Source organism: Taudactylus pleione, unplaced genomic scaffold, assembly GCF_031769625.1.
Source record: "Taudactylus pleione unplaced genomic scaffold, aTauple2 ptg000203l, whole genome shotgun sequence".
In the NCBI taxonomy this organism is placed as follows: Eukaryota; Metazoa; Chordata; class Amphibia; order Anura; family Myobatrachidae; genus Taudactylus; species Taudactylus pleione.
The window spans coordinates 9,322,499-9,338,347 of NW_028284605.1; the positions used below are offsets into that span (position 1 = coordinate 9,322,499).

At 44.8% G+C, this 15,849-nt stretch overlaps 1 protein-coding gene across 1 annotated transcript in view; it reads right to left on the minus strand.

Annotated features, from left to right (window-relative positions):
* Positions 1-11,413: 11,413 nt before the first annotated feature.
* The window catches only part of FOXN1 (forkhead box N1), a 126,383-nt gene continuing 121,947 nt past the window's right edge, over positions 11,414-15,849 (minus strand). The window contains exon 10 of the mRNA XM_088477809.1: positions 11,414-13,168. Coding sequence (XP_088333935.1) covers positions 12,897-13,168 — 272 coding nt within the window. The 3' untranslated portion in view covers positions 11,414-12,896. The remainder of the gene's footprint in view (positions 13,169-15,849) is intronic.

Sequence of the window (15,849 nt, forward strand, 5' to 3'; positions counted from 1 at the left end):
ACCCCCAAATTATGTAATTTTAGCAGATTTTATAATTTTTTTTAAAAAAAATACAGATCCAAAACCAAAACAAAAGGGGCGGTTTTGGCAAAACCAAATCCAGATCCAAAACACAAGGAGATACATATCCAAAACCAAAACATGGGGGTCGGTGCACATCTCTAATATATTGTGATAACTTGGGGTAATTAGCTTGGTAGAGTGTCAGTGGTGCAGTGTTAGGTGCTTGAATCAGGGTCCACACATAGCTTTCAGGTTATAAATAAAAGAAATGTGCTTTACTGTCAGCATAGGAAGAAAAATAAATGCCTAGCCCCCATTTAGGGCACTGACTCACTTCTTCATCCCTGACTAACTTTGGGAAGCAAGTCTGCAAATGTGACAGTCTCAGTCCTTTAGTCCTGTCTCTCACAGACCATGATATTGGCATCCTGGCATTCACACACAGTCTCTCTTGTGTCCTCCCTGCCTCCTCCAGGTATGGACACTGGCTTCCTTAGCCTGCAGCTTAGCTGCTTCAATGTTACACATACAGTCTGAGAATTGTGGTCCTCCCTGCCTTCTGCAGGTCCAGACTCAGGCCCCTGACCTCCAGTAGCCTCCAGACACACTGGACTCTGTAGCTGCCAGTTCTCCCTGGATTGATATAACATGCAGCTTGACTGTAGGTCTGCCTCGTTAGCATTCACTTGGCTTAGCTCTCCACAAGGCAGCCCACAGGTGTGGCAAAACTCTACCTTTATCTACCTTATGTGGGTGGATCTCTCTAGTCCCACTCATTGGCACCATTTTTGGTTATACTGCCACTATATATATGTGTGTGTGTGTATGTATGTATATGTGTGTGTATATATATATATATATATATATATATATATATTTATATATAAAATTAGGGGTGGGCACCGGCCACTTTTCGTGTTTTGGATCTGGATTGGTTTTGCCAAAACCACCCTTCCGTGTTTTGGGTTCTGGGTTTTGTGTTTTGGATCTGTACAAACACGTGGCCCATCTAGGAGTGACACTGCAGTGGCAGACAGGATCGCAGTTTGAAAAACTAGGCCCCAAACAGTACATAATGCAAAGTAAAAAAAGAGGTGCAAGATGGAATTGTCCTTGGGCCCTCCCACCCACCCTTATGTTGTATAAACAGGACATGCACACTTTAACAAACCAATCATTTCAGTGCCAGGGTCTGCCACACGACTGTGGCTGAAATGATTGGTTCGTTTGGGCCCCCACAAAACAAGCTGGCAATTAATCTGTCCCTGCACAAACTGGCTCTACGGAGGCAAGATGTCGTCCTCATCCTCCTCATCCACCGATTCCTCACCCTCTTCAGTGTTGTGTACATCCTCATCCTCACAGAGTATTAACTCGTCCCCGCTGGAATCCACCACCACAGGTCCCTCTGTACGTTCTGGAGGCTGGTCTCCCTGGAAGAGTTGATAATTCATTTTTATGAACATCATCTTCTCCACATTTTGTGGAAGCAACCTCCTACGCCTTTCGCTGACAAGGTTCCCGGCTGCCCTAAACACTCTTTCGGAGTACACACTGGCGGGGGGGCAACTCAGGTAAAATAGAGCCAGTTTGTACAGGGGCCTCCAAATTGCCTCTTTTTCCTGCCAGTACAGGTACGGACTGTCTGACATGCCTACTTGGATGCTGTCACCGATGTAATCCTCCACCATTCTGTCAATGGTGACAGTATCATATGCAGTGACAGTAGACATGTCAGAAATTGTTGCCAGGTCCTTCAGTCTGGACCAGATGTCCAAACCTGGTCCTGCCTGCCCTGCATCACCGCCAGCGGGTTGCTTAGGATACCTAAGTTTTTTCCTGGCAGCCCCAGTTGCGGGAGAAAATGAAGAAGGAGCTGTTGATGTGTCACGTTCCGCTTCAGCTGACAGTGTTTTCACCAGCAGGTCTTTGCACCTCTGCAGGCTTGTGTCAGCTGGAAAGAGAGACACCACATAGGCTTTAAACCTAGGATCGAGCATGGTGGCCAAAATGTAGTGGTCTGATTTCAACAGATTGACCACCCTGGAATCCTGGCAAAGCGAATGAAGGGCTTCATCCACAAGTCCCACATGCCGAGCTGAATCGCTCCGTCTTAGCTCCTCCTTCACTTTCTCCAGCTGCTTCTGCAAAAGCCTGATGAGGGGAATGTCCTGACTCAAGCTGGCAGTGTCTGAACTGACTTCACGTGTGGCAGGTTCGAAGGGCTGGAGAACCTTGCACAACACGGAAATCATTCTCCACTGCGCTTGAGTCAGGTGCATACCCCCTCCTTTGCCTATGTCATAGGTGGATGTATAGGCTTCAATGGCCTTTTGGCAATGGCATCCTCTGAAGCATATAGAGTGTTGAGTTCCATCGCGTCACAACCTCTTGCTTCAGGTGATGCCGGGCAGGTTCAAGAGTGTTTGCTGGCGCTCCAGTCTTCGGCACGCAGTCGCTGAATGGCGAAAGTTGGCAGAAATTTTTCGGGCCACCCAAAGCGTCTCCTGCACGCCCCTGTCGCTTTTCAGAAGATTCTGCACCACCAAGTTTATCGTGTGAGCAAAACATGGGACGTGCTGGAATTTGCCCAGATGTAATGCCCGCACAATATTGGTGGCGTTGTCAGATATCACAAATCCCCTGGAGAGTCTAAGTGGGGTAAGCCACTGGGTGATGATTTCCCTCAGTTTCTCTAAGAGTTGTCGGCAGTGTGCCTCTTACTGAAACCGGTGATACATATGCCTTGGAACGAGCTGGCGTTTCTGAGATGCTGCTACTGGTGACGCTGCTGTTGTTGCTGCATCTACCCAGTGGGCTGTCAGTCATATAGTCCTTAGTCTGCCCTGTTCCACTTGTCCACATGTCCGTGGTTAAGTGGACATTGGGTACAACCGCATTTTTCAGGACACTGAGGACACTTTTTCTGACGTTCCTGTACAGTCTCTGTATCGCCTGCCTAGTGAAGTGGAATCTAGACGGAATTTGGAACCGGGGACACACTACCTCCATCAATGGTCTAAATCCCAGTGCACTAATGGCGGATACCGGATGCACGTCTAACACCAACATAGCAGTCAAGGCCTCAGTTATACGTTTTGCTTCAGGATGACTGCTGTCGTACTTCATCCTCCTCGCTAAGGACTGTTGGAGGGTCAATTGTTTAGTAAAAGTAGTGGTGTTCCTACTTCCTCTCTGGGATGATGAACGACTCCCAGCAGCAGCAACAGCAGCAGTGGCAGCAGGAGGCGTAGCAATGCAGGATCCTCCGGAGGAATCCCGGATAGGAGAGTCAGTGACATGGCCTGCAGGACTACTTCCGATCCTGACTAAGGAGGAAATTGACGAGGAGGGAGTTGACGGCGTGGTTTGCAGGCGTTTGGATACAACAGGACAACGGGATTTAGGTGTCCCTGGACTGCTTATGGTCTTAGCCAAAGTTTCTGAACTTGACAGTAACTTTTTATGAACGCGCTGTAGGTGCCGTATAAGGGAGGATGTTCCTAGGTGGTCAACGTCCCTACCCCCAGGGGCGCTGAGAGGGGGGGGAGCGGGTACAGATTACCCGGGCAAAGCAGGGGGCCCGGGCCGTCTGCAGCACTTCACTGTTTTTTTTTCCAACTTTTTTTCTATTTTAATTCTCCTTCACTAATTCACCGTGGGCGGTCGCAGGTGTCGGGGGGTGGGGTTAACCACACTGTCTGTGTGACTGTCAGTGTCACAAACAGTGAGTGTCACTCACTTACAAATGCATGCTGTAGCCGCACCGCTGGTGCTGGCTGAGCGAGAGCCTCGCGAGATAATGACGTCATCATCTCGCGAGGCTCTCTCTCAGCAGGCACCAGCTCCAGGCGGCGGGCGGAGGCTGCGAGGCGAGGCATTCAATAAAGGCAGCCAGGTGAATGCAGGCATCATTGGGTTTTTTTGTGCAACAGACAGTGAGTTGGAATAAATCTGTGAGACTGACTGTCACTCACTGTCTGTGAAGGGATGAGCTGACTGCTAGGCTCAGGCTGTGAATCTGTGGAAGTGGACTTTGACACTGTGCTGCCTGTTGCTAATAGTTGTAAATCTATAAATTGTATATATGTTATAAATATGGTGATGGATGCATAATGTATGTGTGTGTGTGTGTGTGTATATATATATATATATATATATATTATATCATATTTATATAATAGGTATATCTAAATGTGTGTAATATATAGTATGTGTGTATATAAATATATATATATATATATATATATATGTACACAAAATAATGGGGTCTTGGGGTATGCGCTCTGCAACTGATGACAGCTTAGATGCACTGCAGAAAATAGCATGCAGCCAGTGGCGTAAGTTCATTCCAGATGCCCCGAGGCAAGCTGTAATTTGGTGCCGCTGACACTGTAATATTGCAATTTGCATGCAGACAGGCTATAGATAGACGAAGGCAGCAGCTGATAGTCTGACATGGAGCTCTCCACTAGTGTATGGTGGCTTTTCAAGTGGCGGGAAGGGGTGCCATGTATTGGGCGGCCGTGACAGTACACTCCGAGTACATAGTTACAGCCCTCAGATCTGGAACCCGGTGGCAGGCGCCTCCATTGTCTCCCATAGTTCTGCCCCTGCATCCAGCTGCTATGCACTGCAGCCCAAAAAATTCTGTCCTGTCTCTCCCTCTTATAGCCAGCGAAAATGTCATGCGCTGCATATGGTTGCCGGAGAATCGCCTCAAAGTAGGAACAGCAACTACAAAACAGCAGCCAGAGACTGTGCACCCAAGAAAGAGAGGGGAAACAAGGGCAAGGCCCCCAATTCCAGCTGCATGCTCCCAGCAGCCTCCTGTTTCCCCATGGCTGGGTCAGTGGTTGTCTCTTTGTGTAGTGTGCTGTTGCTACCGCCTGTGTACGTGTGTCCCAAAACAAACGCGAAAGTGAGATTGGGATCTTACAGCAGCACACAGATAATAAAATATAACTGGGCAGAATGAAGAGGCCATAAATACCCTAGAGCAATGTAAAAATCCTGATATATTAATTCTCATATTCTCTCTCTCCCCCCCCCCCCACACACACCCTCCATGGGGGGGCCCTTGGAGGTTGCTGTACCAGGGCCCAGGAATTCTCTTGGCAGCCATGCCTACCCCTACTTACTTCACCTTTACATATGGTACATATGGCAAGACAGTTGTTGTCCGGATTTGGATAGAAATATTGCCAGACCAAAGAGGTGGAATGTTTGGTCTTCTGCCCAGGCATGACCGTGATGGGCTTTTTCATCCCACGGACAACAACTGTCTCCCCCGGAGCCTGATTTAAACAAACTACATCACCATCAGAATCCTCCTCGCCAACTTCCTCCTCAGCGCCAGCTACACCAGTATCCTCATCCTGTTGTACTTCAACAGTGACATCTTCAATTTGCATATCAGCAAGTGGACTGTGGGTGCTCCTTTCAGCACTTGCAGGGGGTGTGCAAATGGTGGAAAGAGCCACCTCTTCCCGTCCAGTGCTGGGAAGGTCAGGCATCGCAACTGCCACCACACTTGGACTCTCCTTGGGGATTTGTGATATCTTCTTAGAACGCACAGTTCTTCACTGTGCTTTTGCCAGCTTAACTTGTTTGATTTTTTTAGTGGGAGGAGGGCTTCCATCGTCATGTGAACCTGAACCACTAGTCATGAACATAGGGAAAGACCTTAGCCGTTCCTTGCCACTCCGTGTCGTAAATGGCATATTGGCAAGTTTACGTTTCTCTTCAGATGATTTAAATGTTTTATTCAAGGTCATTTTCCTGAACTTTGTCATTTGGGATTGTATGTGCCCTCTACTATGACATTGGGCATCGGCCTTGGCAGACGACGTTGATGGCATGTTATCGTCTATGTCTTGACTAGTGGCAGCAGCTTCAGCACTAGGAGGAAGTGGTTCTTGATCTTTCCCTATTTTATTTTTATCGGAGAAAGTTTGGTCCTCCATTTATGTTATATTGATACATACGTGCGGTTAAGGCGCACACAAACACAGAAAATAATTTTTTATTTTTGTTGGAGACTAGTGCACTTTGTGGGTTACACCACCCTTTAAGAAATGAGCCAGCCGGCCCTTTACTTATGGGACACAGGCGCACACTTGGCGCTGCTCCTTTGTTGATGCACGTGCAGCTACAGCCCAGACAATTCACAAAGACAGAAAAAAAAATTTTTTTTATTCTTTGTGGAGCGCACTTTGGGGGTTACACCACCCTTTAACAGACAGACGCACGCTTGGCGCTGCTGCTTTGAGGATGCACGTACAGTGCAGACAATTCACAAACACAGAAGAAAATGTTTTATTTTTGTTGGAGTGCACTACTTTGTTGATCCACGTGCGGCTACTGCGGACACAATTCACAAACACAAAAAAATATATTTATTTTGTTTGGAGTGCCCTTTGGGGGGGTTACAGCACCCTTTAACGGACAAGCCAGCCGGCCCTTTACTTATGGGACACAGGCGCACGCTTGGCGCTGCTCCTTTGTTGATGCACGTGCAGCCACAGTGCACACAATTCACAAACACAGAAAATATATTTTTTTAACCATGGCCATGATTTTGCCAAAACCTCTATTGATTTATTGCAAAATTCTATTGCAAAATGTATTATATATAATTAGTAATGTTGGAGTTGTGCACTTGTAATTCTACTTTTTGTGTATGCAACAATAGTCTTCACAGGTAGCACCTCCCACTATATATATATATATATATATATATATATATATATATATTCAGGGTGTGCAGTCTAGGGCTCCTTTTGTACATATTCTATTTAGTGTGCTCCTATGCACACCTGAAGGCATGAGATGCCTTCAGCCTAGGCTAGCACCCCTTCCCACCTGTCCCCTATTGGTTTTGAGCAGGGGTCTGGCATTTTGACTGCACTTTAGTAAGAGGCACAATCTAGGTAAGTCCTAAAAAATGTTATACTGTAGTGCAGCTATGGGTTGATTTTTGGGGCATGGGTCCCCTGGATTGCTTTGGTTGGGCTGCTTCAGGGCATTGCATTATAAACACATTTTTCCTTTCTTGCACTTTAGCACCTCTATTGTTTGTTTAATATATATGTATTATTTTCACCTTACTATATGCAGCAGTAGCTGCTCTTATCTATCTAACACAGTGCTCGAAGTGAGCCGGTATGCAACGGTATAGCATACCGGGACTTCAAGCAAGCACTATTTTTTTTTTAACTAGCTTGGAAGGAACAGCTCAAGGGCGGGGTTGTGGCTACATTTTAAAGATAGGGGGCCGCTGAAGCCGCACTTTACATTACATACCCTGTGGCCAGGAGCTTCTTCTCTCTGTCTCCCTGCCGCCTGTCACATAGCTGTCCGGCAGCCGCAGCGTCCGACGGTGTCTGGCAGAATGCTGATTGGTGGATGGCTCTAGTACCATCCACCAATCACAGTGGTGGGATGTCTCCCCACACTGATTGGTGGATGGCTGGAGCTATCCACCAATCAGAATTCAGAAGGCTGTAGGACTAGACAACAAGAGATTGCAGGCAGGGTAAGTACAGCAGGTTCCATGGTTGGGTCGCCTCATAGATCTGAGGTCTATTATACTATTTGCAATGAGGGAAAGAGGGAGAATAGATTTGAACCATACATTTTAATAAAAAGGGAAGGCAGATGTTTAATGAGGGGATATTTGTGGCATTATGTTTCATTTTGTAATGTGTGTGTAGTGCATTATTTTTAATAAGGGGAGTGTGTGTGGGGAGGGGGTTGGTGGCAAATCTGTGGCTTGAGTCTGTATGTGGAGCACTTCTACTATAGTGGGCACAACTATTGTGGGCAATGTATAGAGGGCACTACTACTATGGGCAATACATAGAGGGCACTACTGTGAAATGTATAGAGAGCACTTCTACTGTGGGCATTGTATAGAGAGCACTACTACTGTGGGCATTGTATAGAGGGCACTACTACTGTGAAATGTATAGAGAGCACTACTACTGTGGGCATTGTATAGAGGGCACTACTACTGTGGGCATTGTATAGAGTGCACTACTACTGTGGGCATTGTATAGAGGATACTACTACTGTGGACATTGCTTAGGGGGCACTACTACTGTGGGTATTGTATAGAGGGCACTACTACTGTGGGCATTGTATAAGGGGCACTACTACTGTGTGGCATAATGTGTATAAGGGGTACTATGGTGTGGTACACTACACTGAGAAAGGCGCACGCCTTAAGGACATGCCCCATTTAAATGGCCACCCTCTTTCCCCGCCGCTCATCGAAGACGCGCGCATAGGTACAACCTTATATTTTCCATACCCCTACTTCAAAATTCACACTTCGACCACTGATCTAACACCTTTTACACTTCACCTTTCCTTAATAGAGTGATAACCTGCGGTGGCTCAGCTTGGCTGGTTTAGGGGTGTCCTGTGTTCTGGATTTCAACCCCAGTATGTTAGGGACCTACCCTCAGAGGTTTCCTGGGCGCGGTGGGCAGGGGCTGGCTGGCAACTTTTAGTCTGGGGGGCACATGCAATGAAGTGGCCCGGGCAGGGGCGTAGACCGAGCCTGGCACCGTAGATGCAGATGGAGGGCCGGGCACCGGGACGGCCCGGGCCCCATAGCATCTGCACTTTCTGCACCTACAGTAGTTACACAACTGCACACATATACAATAACACACATACATACAGTTACACACATACATACAGACACAATTTGCAGGCACACACTAATACACACCTACTCACAAATTAATACACACACATAGTCACATACGCACATACAGTTACACACATGCATATACACATTTATTCACTGTCACACACTAATACACACATACATACAGTTACACACTGATACACACATACATACAGTTACACACTGATACACACCTACAGTCACAAATTAATACACACACATATAATCACATACACACACACTGATAAATATAGTCAGACACACATACCCACAGTAACAGACATACATACATACACACACTTATACAGACATACACAGTCACACACAAACATGCATAAACACACTTAAATATAAACACATACACAGACAAACACACATACATACAGTTACAGAGACACATATATACACACACATGCATACAGTTACAGAGACAAATACATACACACAGATACAGTTACAGAGACTCATACTTACATACTTATACACACAGATACATACACAGTCACAGGATCCCCCCCTCTCGATCACCTTACTGTCAGACAGGATACAGTATACTCACTGTATATGTACTCTGTCTCCTCCATCCACTCTCATCCATGCTGCTGCTGGCCTGGCACTGACTGCCGTGTAGCCCCACCCCCTGTCCCGACTCCACCTCCCTGTTAGCCTACTTCAAACTGCACTGTACTGTGACACTGTCACTGACTGCAGCTGCAATTAATGGACTGGGGCCCGCTGCGAGAGAATGGAGAACAAGAGGCGGGGCAAGAGGTAGGAAGTCCGATGGAGCAGAGAGGAGGACCAGCCCCAGCCGATGGCCTTCCACAGCCTGCGCTGCTATGTATATGCAGAGCATGGCTGCGTGCGGCCCCTGGACACTAAAATGTTACCGGCCTGGGGGGCACATGGCACCCTGCCCCCTGGCCCAGCCCGCCACTAGCGGTGGGTAGGCCCATAACCATGATTATGCCAAAACCTCTATTCATTTATTGCAAAATTCTGTTGCAAAATGTATTATATTATATATAATTAGTAATGTTGGAGTTGTGCACTTGTAATCCTGCTTTTTGTGTACTGTCAAAGTATTGTAATTGTACTGTGAATGCCAGATCTGTAGGACTAATATCTATCTATCCATCTATCTATCTATATATCTATCTATCTATACAGTATGTGTAAATGTATGTGTGTGTAATAAATATATATATATATATATATATATTCACACAAATATGTTTGGATAGATAGATATCCTTTAGGTAAAACTACCAAGATGAATGAGGTAGGGGAACAATGCTCTATTAGTAAAGTAAAGCATTTTTTCCTTATTGACAGAAAATAATAAAAAAAATTTAGTTTTCATTGAATCTGCACCTGGAAGCACCACAAGGAGCTTCCAGTGCCATATGTCTGTGTGACCCAGGGAATTGGTGAGTCTCTTACTGCTGCCTGCCACTTTGTCCTAACATTTAGCTTCCCCCACCCCCATCTAGAAATCTTGCAGCAGCAGTGGAGCATGGGCAGCATTTTGCACCAGACATCAGTGTATCTGGACCTCAGCCTCGCCAGCCAGGAGCATGTAAGAATTTTTTTTCCCAAAAGTCACTTGTGAGCGTACCTGAGAGAAGAGGGCTGGTAGGGTAACATTTTGCCTAGGGAGCTGTGAAACATACACCGGCCCTGCTTGCATGAGTGTCTGTACTAGAACTATTGACCTACATATGTGTACATCAAGCTAGAACAGCTTGACACATATGGACAACTAAAGTAGTTTTTCAATCAGTATGAAGCACACATGGTACATTAGGGGGAATTCAATTCAGCGCGATGCTGAATAGCCCCGGGAGGGAGCTCCCAGAGCTATTCAGGTTGGAGAACCTGAGTGTTTAGTCGCGAGAACCGTCATTCTCCCACTAAAGTGACGGCCACCCGGCTGTTAATGCCGCGCTAAGCCAGCAAACAGCTGCGCGTCTGGCACTTTTGTCAGATTTCTCCTCGCATCCTTCAGGGCTATTCAACATTGCTTTGAATTCCCCGCTAACATGTACCAAACTGATCGATTAAAATCATTTGTTTGTATTCATCTTACAGCATTGTCACCAGCACAAGGTAACAGTGATAAATCCACTTTAGAATACAGTTTAAAGTCCTCGCCCTCGCATACAAAGCCCTCAATTGCTCTACCCCTTCAACATTTCTACCTCATTACTGTCTGTCTACACTTCCCCCTGCCTTCTCCAATCCTCCCCCAACCACCACCTACCCCTCTCTGGTTACCTCCTCTCCATTCCACATCCAATGCTGAGTTGGTACGCTCTCCTGTGCAGCAGTGGCATAGCCAGTTTCTCACATGAGGGATTTGAACACCAAACCTCCTATACCATATTCATACACTTAACTTGTGAGCTATCAGTTAGTGTGATTTGTGATCATCTTGTCCTCCTTCATTTAAAACACATTTCTCAGTAGTGTCATACCCAGTACTAGAACCCACCACCTCACACATTGCAGTCAGACACTTTACATATGGAGCTATTTGCTCCTGCATAAGAAGTCTGGTAATTCTAACTATATAAAGCTAGATGCAATGGTCAGTATAAAACCTTTGCACCTGAGCAGCAGATCTGTGTAGTGTGCAACTGCGGGGAATTGCTGCAAAGATGATCATAATAGAAATTGGAGAAGGTAACATTCCACAGAGACATGAAAAACTAATGCAGATGGATGACTTTATTTCACAAAAATAGATCATTTTATGTAAAGTTACCTGCAAATGGAACCGGAATACTCTATATTCATTCAGGCCATGTTTACACATTAATATGATTAATTATTATGTAGAGTTTTGAAGGCAGATTTCCTGAATCAAAACTAGTTTTTTTTTGTTTTACAAGTTCCAACACAATAAAAGTTTGGCTGGTAAAGTCCTGTGGTATCCTATACATTATTCGTCTTGTGAAATACATTTGGGTCATCTAATACTGGATAAACAAACAAAATAGCATGATAACAATAATGACACATTGTCATTCTCTGAGGACAGGCAAAACCTCACAAGAAAGACAACTTTAGGTGAAATAATGACTATTTATGAAACAAAAGTGCAATGAGGCATTCCACCAAAAAGCAAGGGGTGCACAGCTGAAAGGAAAGTGACACCTGCTTTGTGAATTGCATGCATATCCACATATATTCTCAGACAAGCTGTAAGAAAAATGTATCTGCACAGAACTGAAATGTCTCTGAGTTCCTCGAATGACTTTTGCATATGTTAGGACTCTGAAATTGTCATTTCCGTCTCTTGTGTGACGTCCGTCAGCAGCGCACTGCGTCACACCATGCTTGCCATTTATGAGAGTGAAATGAGTCTTTAAAATAAAAGCTTGTATCATTGTTCTCGGCATTCCACATATCCTTATGCAGTATCAGGGACTTTAGCCTTGTGAGTCCGAGTTGCATGTGGAGTTACTGTACCACCCAAGCATGGAGTAACAAGAAATAACCTATTTATTCCATTTCTGTTATACAGAAAAAAAGCTCTAGCATTAGACATTAAACTGAAAAGCACACTGAAACTTTGTGTTACTATGATCTATTGTGTACCATAAATCTCTTAAAATTGAAATAGTATCATCAACATTAAATTATTAGACGGAACTCCATTGGGCTAATTATTTTACAAAAAATCCATGTACATAACACTGTGTTAGACACGCGATATAGTGCTATGACAAGATGGGACGCCGACAGAAATTAATATTCAAAATATCTAGTTGGGTGGAATTAAAGATATATATATATATATATATATATATATATACATACATTAGTTAAATTAAGTATTTTAGATTAACAGAAAATGACAAACTCTGTTTGACTTTTCGTTAACATTTACATTTATTACTTTTTATAGCAGTGGCTGGTTTGCTAGCCCATATCTGCGTTCAAGTATATTGCTTGTGCAATTAAATATATATTTATTGCTTGCAACATACAACCAGGGCAATGCTATACAGCAGTGCCCCAAGAAGCATACACTTCATATTCTATATAATTGAAGACTGAACTAATATCGGTTTCATCATTTGTCCTTTCATTATTGGCCTGTGCTCTGTTGTTGTATGAAAAGGGTTGCGCTGAATCCTATTACTTATAATAGTTGAAGTCTATGGAGAATGTTTTGAACGTAACATCTTTAAACAATTGCGACATGCTTGGTTCCAGCATTACTGATGTATGAAGGCATAGCCGTGTCCAGCTCCATGAATGAGGAATACACAGTGGTGAGATGGATGTCACCTAATCCCATGTGGGAGCTACTGCTGGGTGAACTAATCTCATTGCTGTTGCTAACACAGTTTCCGTTGTGCAGGAAGTAGTGTGGCGGAGGCGCAGTTGGCGATGGAGATCCAAGATTTATGGGATCCAGCGCCAGGCTGTCATCCTTAAGCTCCTCCCACAGATTTCCTGCCAAATAAGATATAGATAGATGTTATTTATATCTGAAGTCATATTAGATTATTTTATTTTTATTATTATATTAGATTATTTTTAAACCAGGGAAAATATTTGCAAGTTTTAATAACACTTATTATTTTGGACAAACAGTTAATTTTTGGAGCTATGATATTGTGAGCAGTGCATTTTACTCAACAGGTGAATGAGTATTCTATGGCCTAAGGAACAGAATGTGCCAGGAATTTGGTACAGAAAATGTGAGCTGTGCAATATTTGCAGGGTGCGGCTATAGAAATGTGCTAGTGTGTCTAAGTATTCTTCTAACTATCCAACTGTGCATTGCATAGCATACAGGCACAGCATTATACATAACTCTGGGCAGTATATAATTTCCATTATTATTAGAAATTTACACAAATGGTCAGAATATTATATTATGTATGTGCATCTACACCAGTCACATAGTATACCAGCCTGGCCCCTGAAATATCATAACAGTCTGTTTCCCAAAACATTATACAATTGCATAACCAGGGGGTTGCGTGTGAGGCATCTTGTCCTGGGCGTCATCTGACAGGCCTGGCAGAGGGGGCGCCGCCGGCAGCGCTGGGATGAAGTGTTGATCCCAGTGCCAGAGGTCCTGCAGTCCGGTGAGATGTTTTCCTGGCGGGACACATCTTACCGGACTGTTCCCAGTGGTGGGTGACATTTGGCAGCCATTTGAATTTGGTGGGCCCGAGCCAATTACGGCTTGCGGACTGGTAGCCAATAGAAAGTGGCCCGCGGAAAGCAAAACGTGGCTCGCCGTGTCATGGCTGGCTCCGCCCGTGGCGAGTGATGTCAGACGACACTGGCCAAAGAAGTCAGTTTGGTGGCAGGCGAAGGATGTGGACATCGCGGGAAGAGCTCCGGCAGCCCTGGAAGAGGGCAGAAGACGCCGGGCTCAAGATAGAAGAGCTCCGGCGGTGGTGCCACTGACCAGGATGGGCCAGTGACTGAAGAATGTGGCCGGACAGGTAGGCTACCATTAATTCCTCCCTAGACCACCAGGTTGTTGGGCACTAAGCCCGTGGGGTAATTAGACCTGGGCACCAAACCCCTTAGTTACGCCACTGATTACAGTATACCTTTCAATAAACTGACATTATAATAGTCTATACATCTATTGGGCATCATTATAACTGTATTATTTCAGATGCCAGACATATTAAACAATGCTTTGCTATCACTGTGTTCAGAGGTACACTCCAACATTACAATTTTATATATTTATATTATTATATTAATTTATTCTGTTTCTGAACAAGAGATTTTTCTCAAATCCTAAGAAAATCGCTATTTGTAAAAGTGCCTGATACAATACTGTACCAGGGGTTATGTCATTCTATCAGTATTTAACAACAGTGGTAATCTAAGATTACCGGTGTTTGTCACTGCATCGCTCTTACTATCTTTAGATGGCGAGAGCGATGTTGTCCCTATTGCCAGCCTTTCGGGCTCCAGCGAAGCGTTCCATGCATTGCCTGCTCCCCGCCGGGTGAAAGTGTTGTGCGCATACTAAAGGAAAATATGCAGCTGGTATTTAGATTCATTGATAAATAGGGCCCTTAGTCTTTCTTTTTTTACTTGTCTCTAAGGATTACATACATAAAATAAATATACCTGTTTTTTTAATGTTATTATTTGAATGCAGAGATATGGCTCTGCTGCCATCTAGTGACTAAAGTTATTATTAACTTTTATATCAATTCTGTTTGCATGATGTGAGAGCATTTTTCACTGTATGTCTGTTTCCTTATTCTCTGCCAGAACCTGAAGGGGAACTTGATCTAGATACGAAGAAAGTTATGCTGGGTACACACTTGCCGATGTGTACCCAGACGATATGTTCGCCCAATGGCATATATATATTACCGTGGGTACACATTGAAGATGTAATGAATGACGTAATGATCCCTTGTTCCGTCCTTCGTTACCTGCAATGGCACCACATGCGATATTGTCTGGTCGGCCATGGAGCATGGCCGACCAGACAATATCGCCGACGCGGCATAGTCCATACACACTATGCGAACGCCACGATCCATCGTTCCGATCCGCCTCGGAACGATAGATTGTACAATGGATCGCATAGTGTGTACCCGGCTTTAGTGTGGTGTTCATATGATATTCACAATGCAAATTTAAATGAATATCAGTATCACAGCAAAGAAATATGTGGTACTAGGTAAAATGTGAATATTCCATTATTATATAAAATGCAGCATATGGGAAGAAGACCCTTAAAGGCAGGGACGGCCTGACCATTACACAGACTAAGCATGTGTGTAGGGTGCCATGCACTGCACAGAGTTTCCCTGCCAGCAACACACGCCGTTCTCCCAGCACAGAAAGCTTTTCTCACCGGCGGGTCCCTGCCTCCGGTTCGCTGTGGAGTGAGGGGAGAGGGAGGTAGGAGGGTTGAAAGGGAGGGACGGGGCGATCAGGCGCTGCTTCACAGTGAGTGCTGCTTACCTGCTGGATTTAGGTCTGTACGCCCCTGCCTATAGGGGTAATAATACTCTACATGTAGAGTAGTTATATTCTTGCTTACTATATACAATGTAGGTAATTAATGAAAACTAGTAAACAGCTGGGAGGTTGCAATTACTCATAGCAACCAATCAAATTCTGCCATATTTCCACTGCTG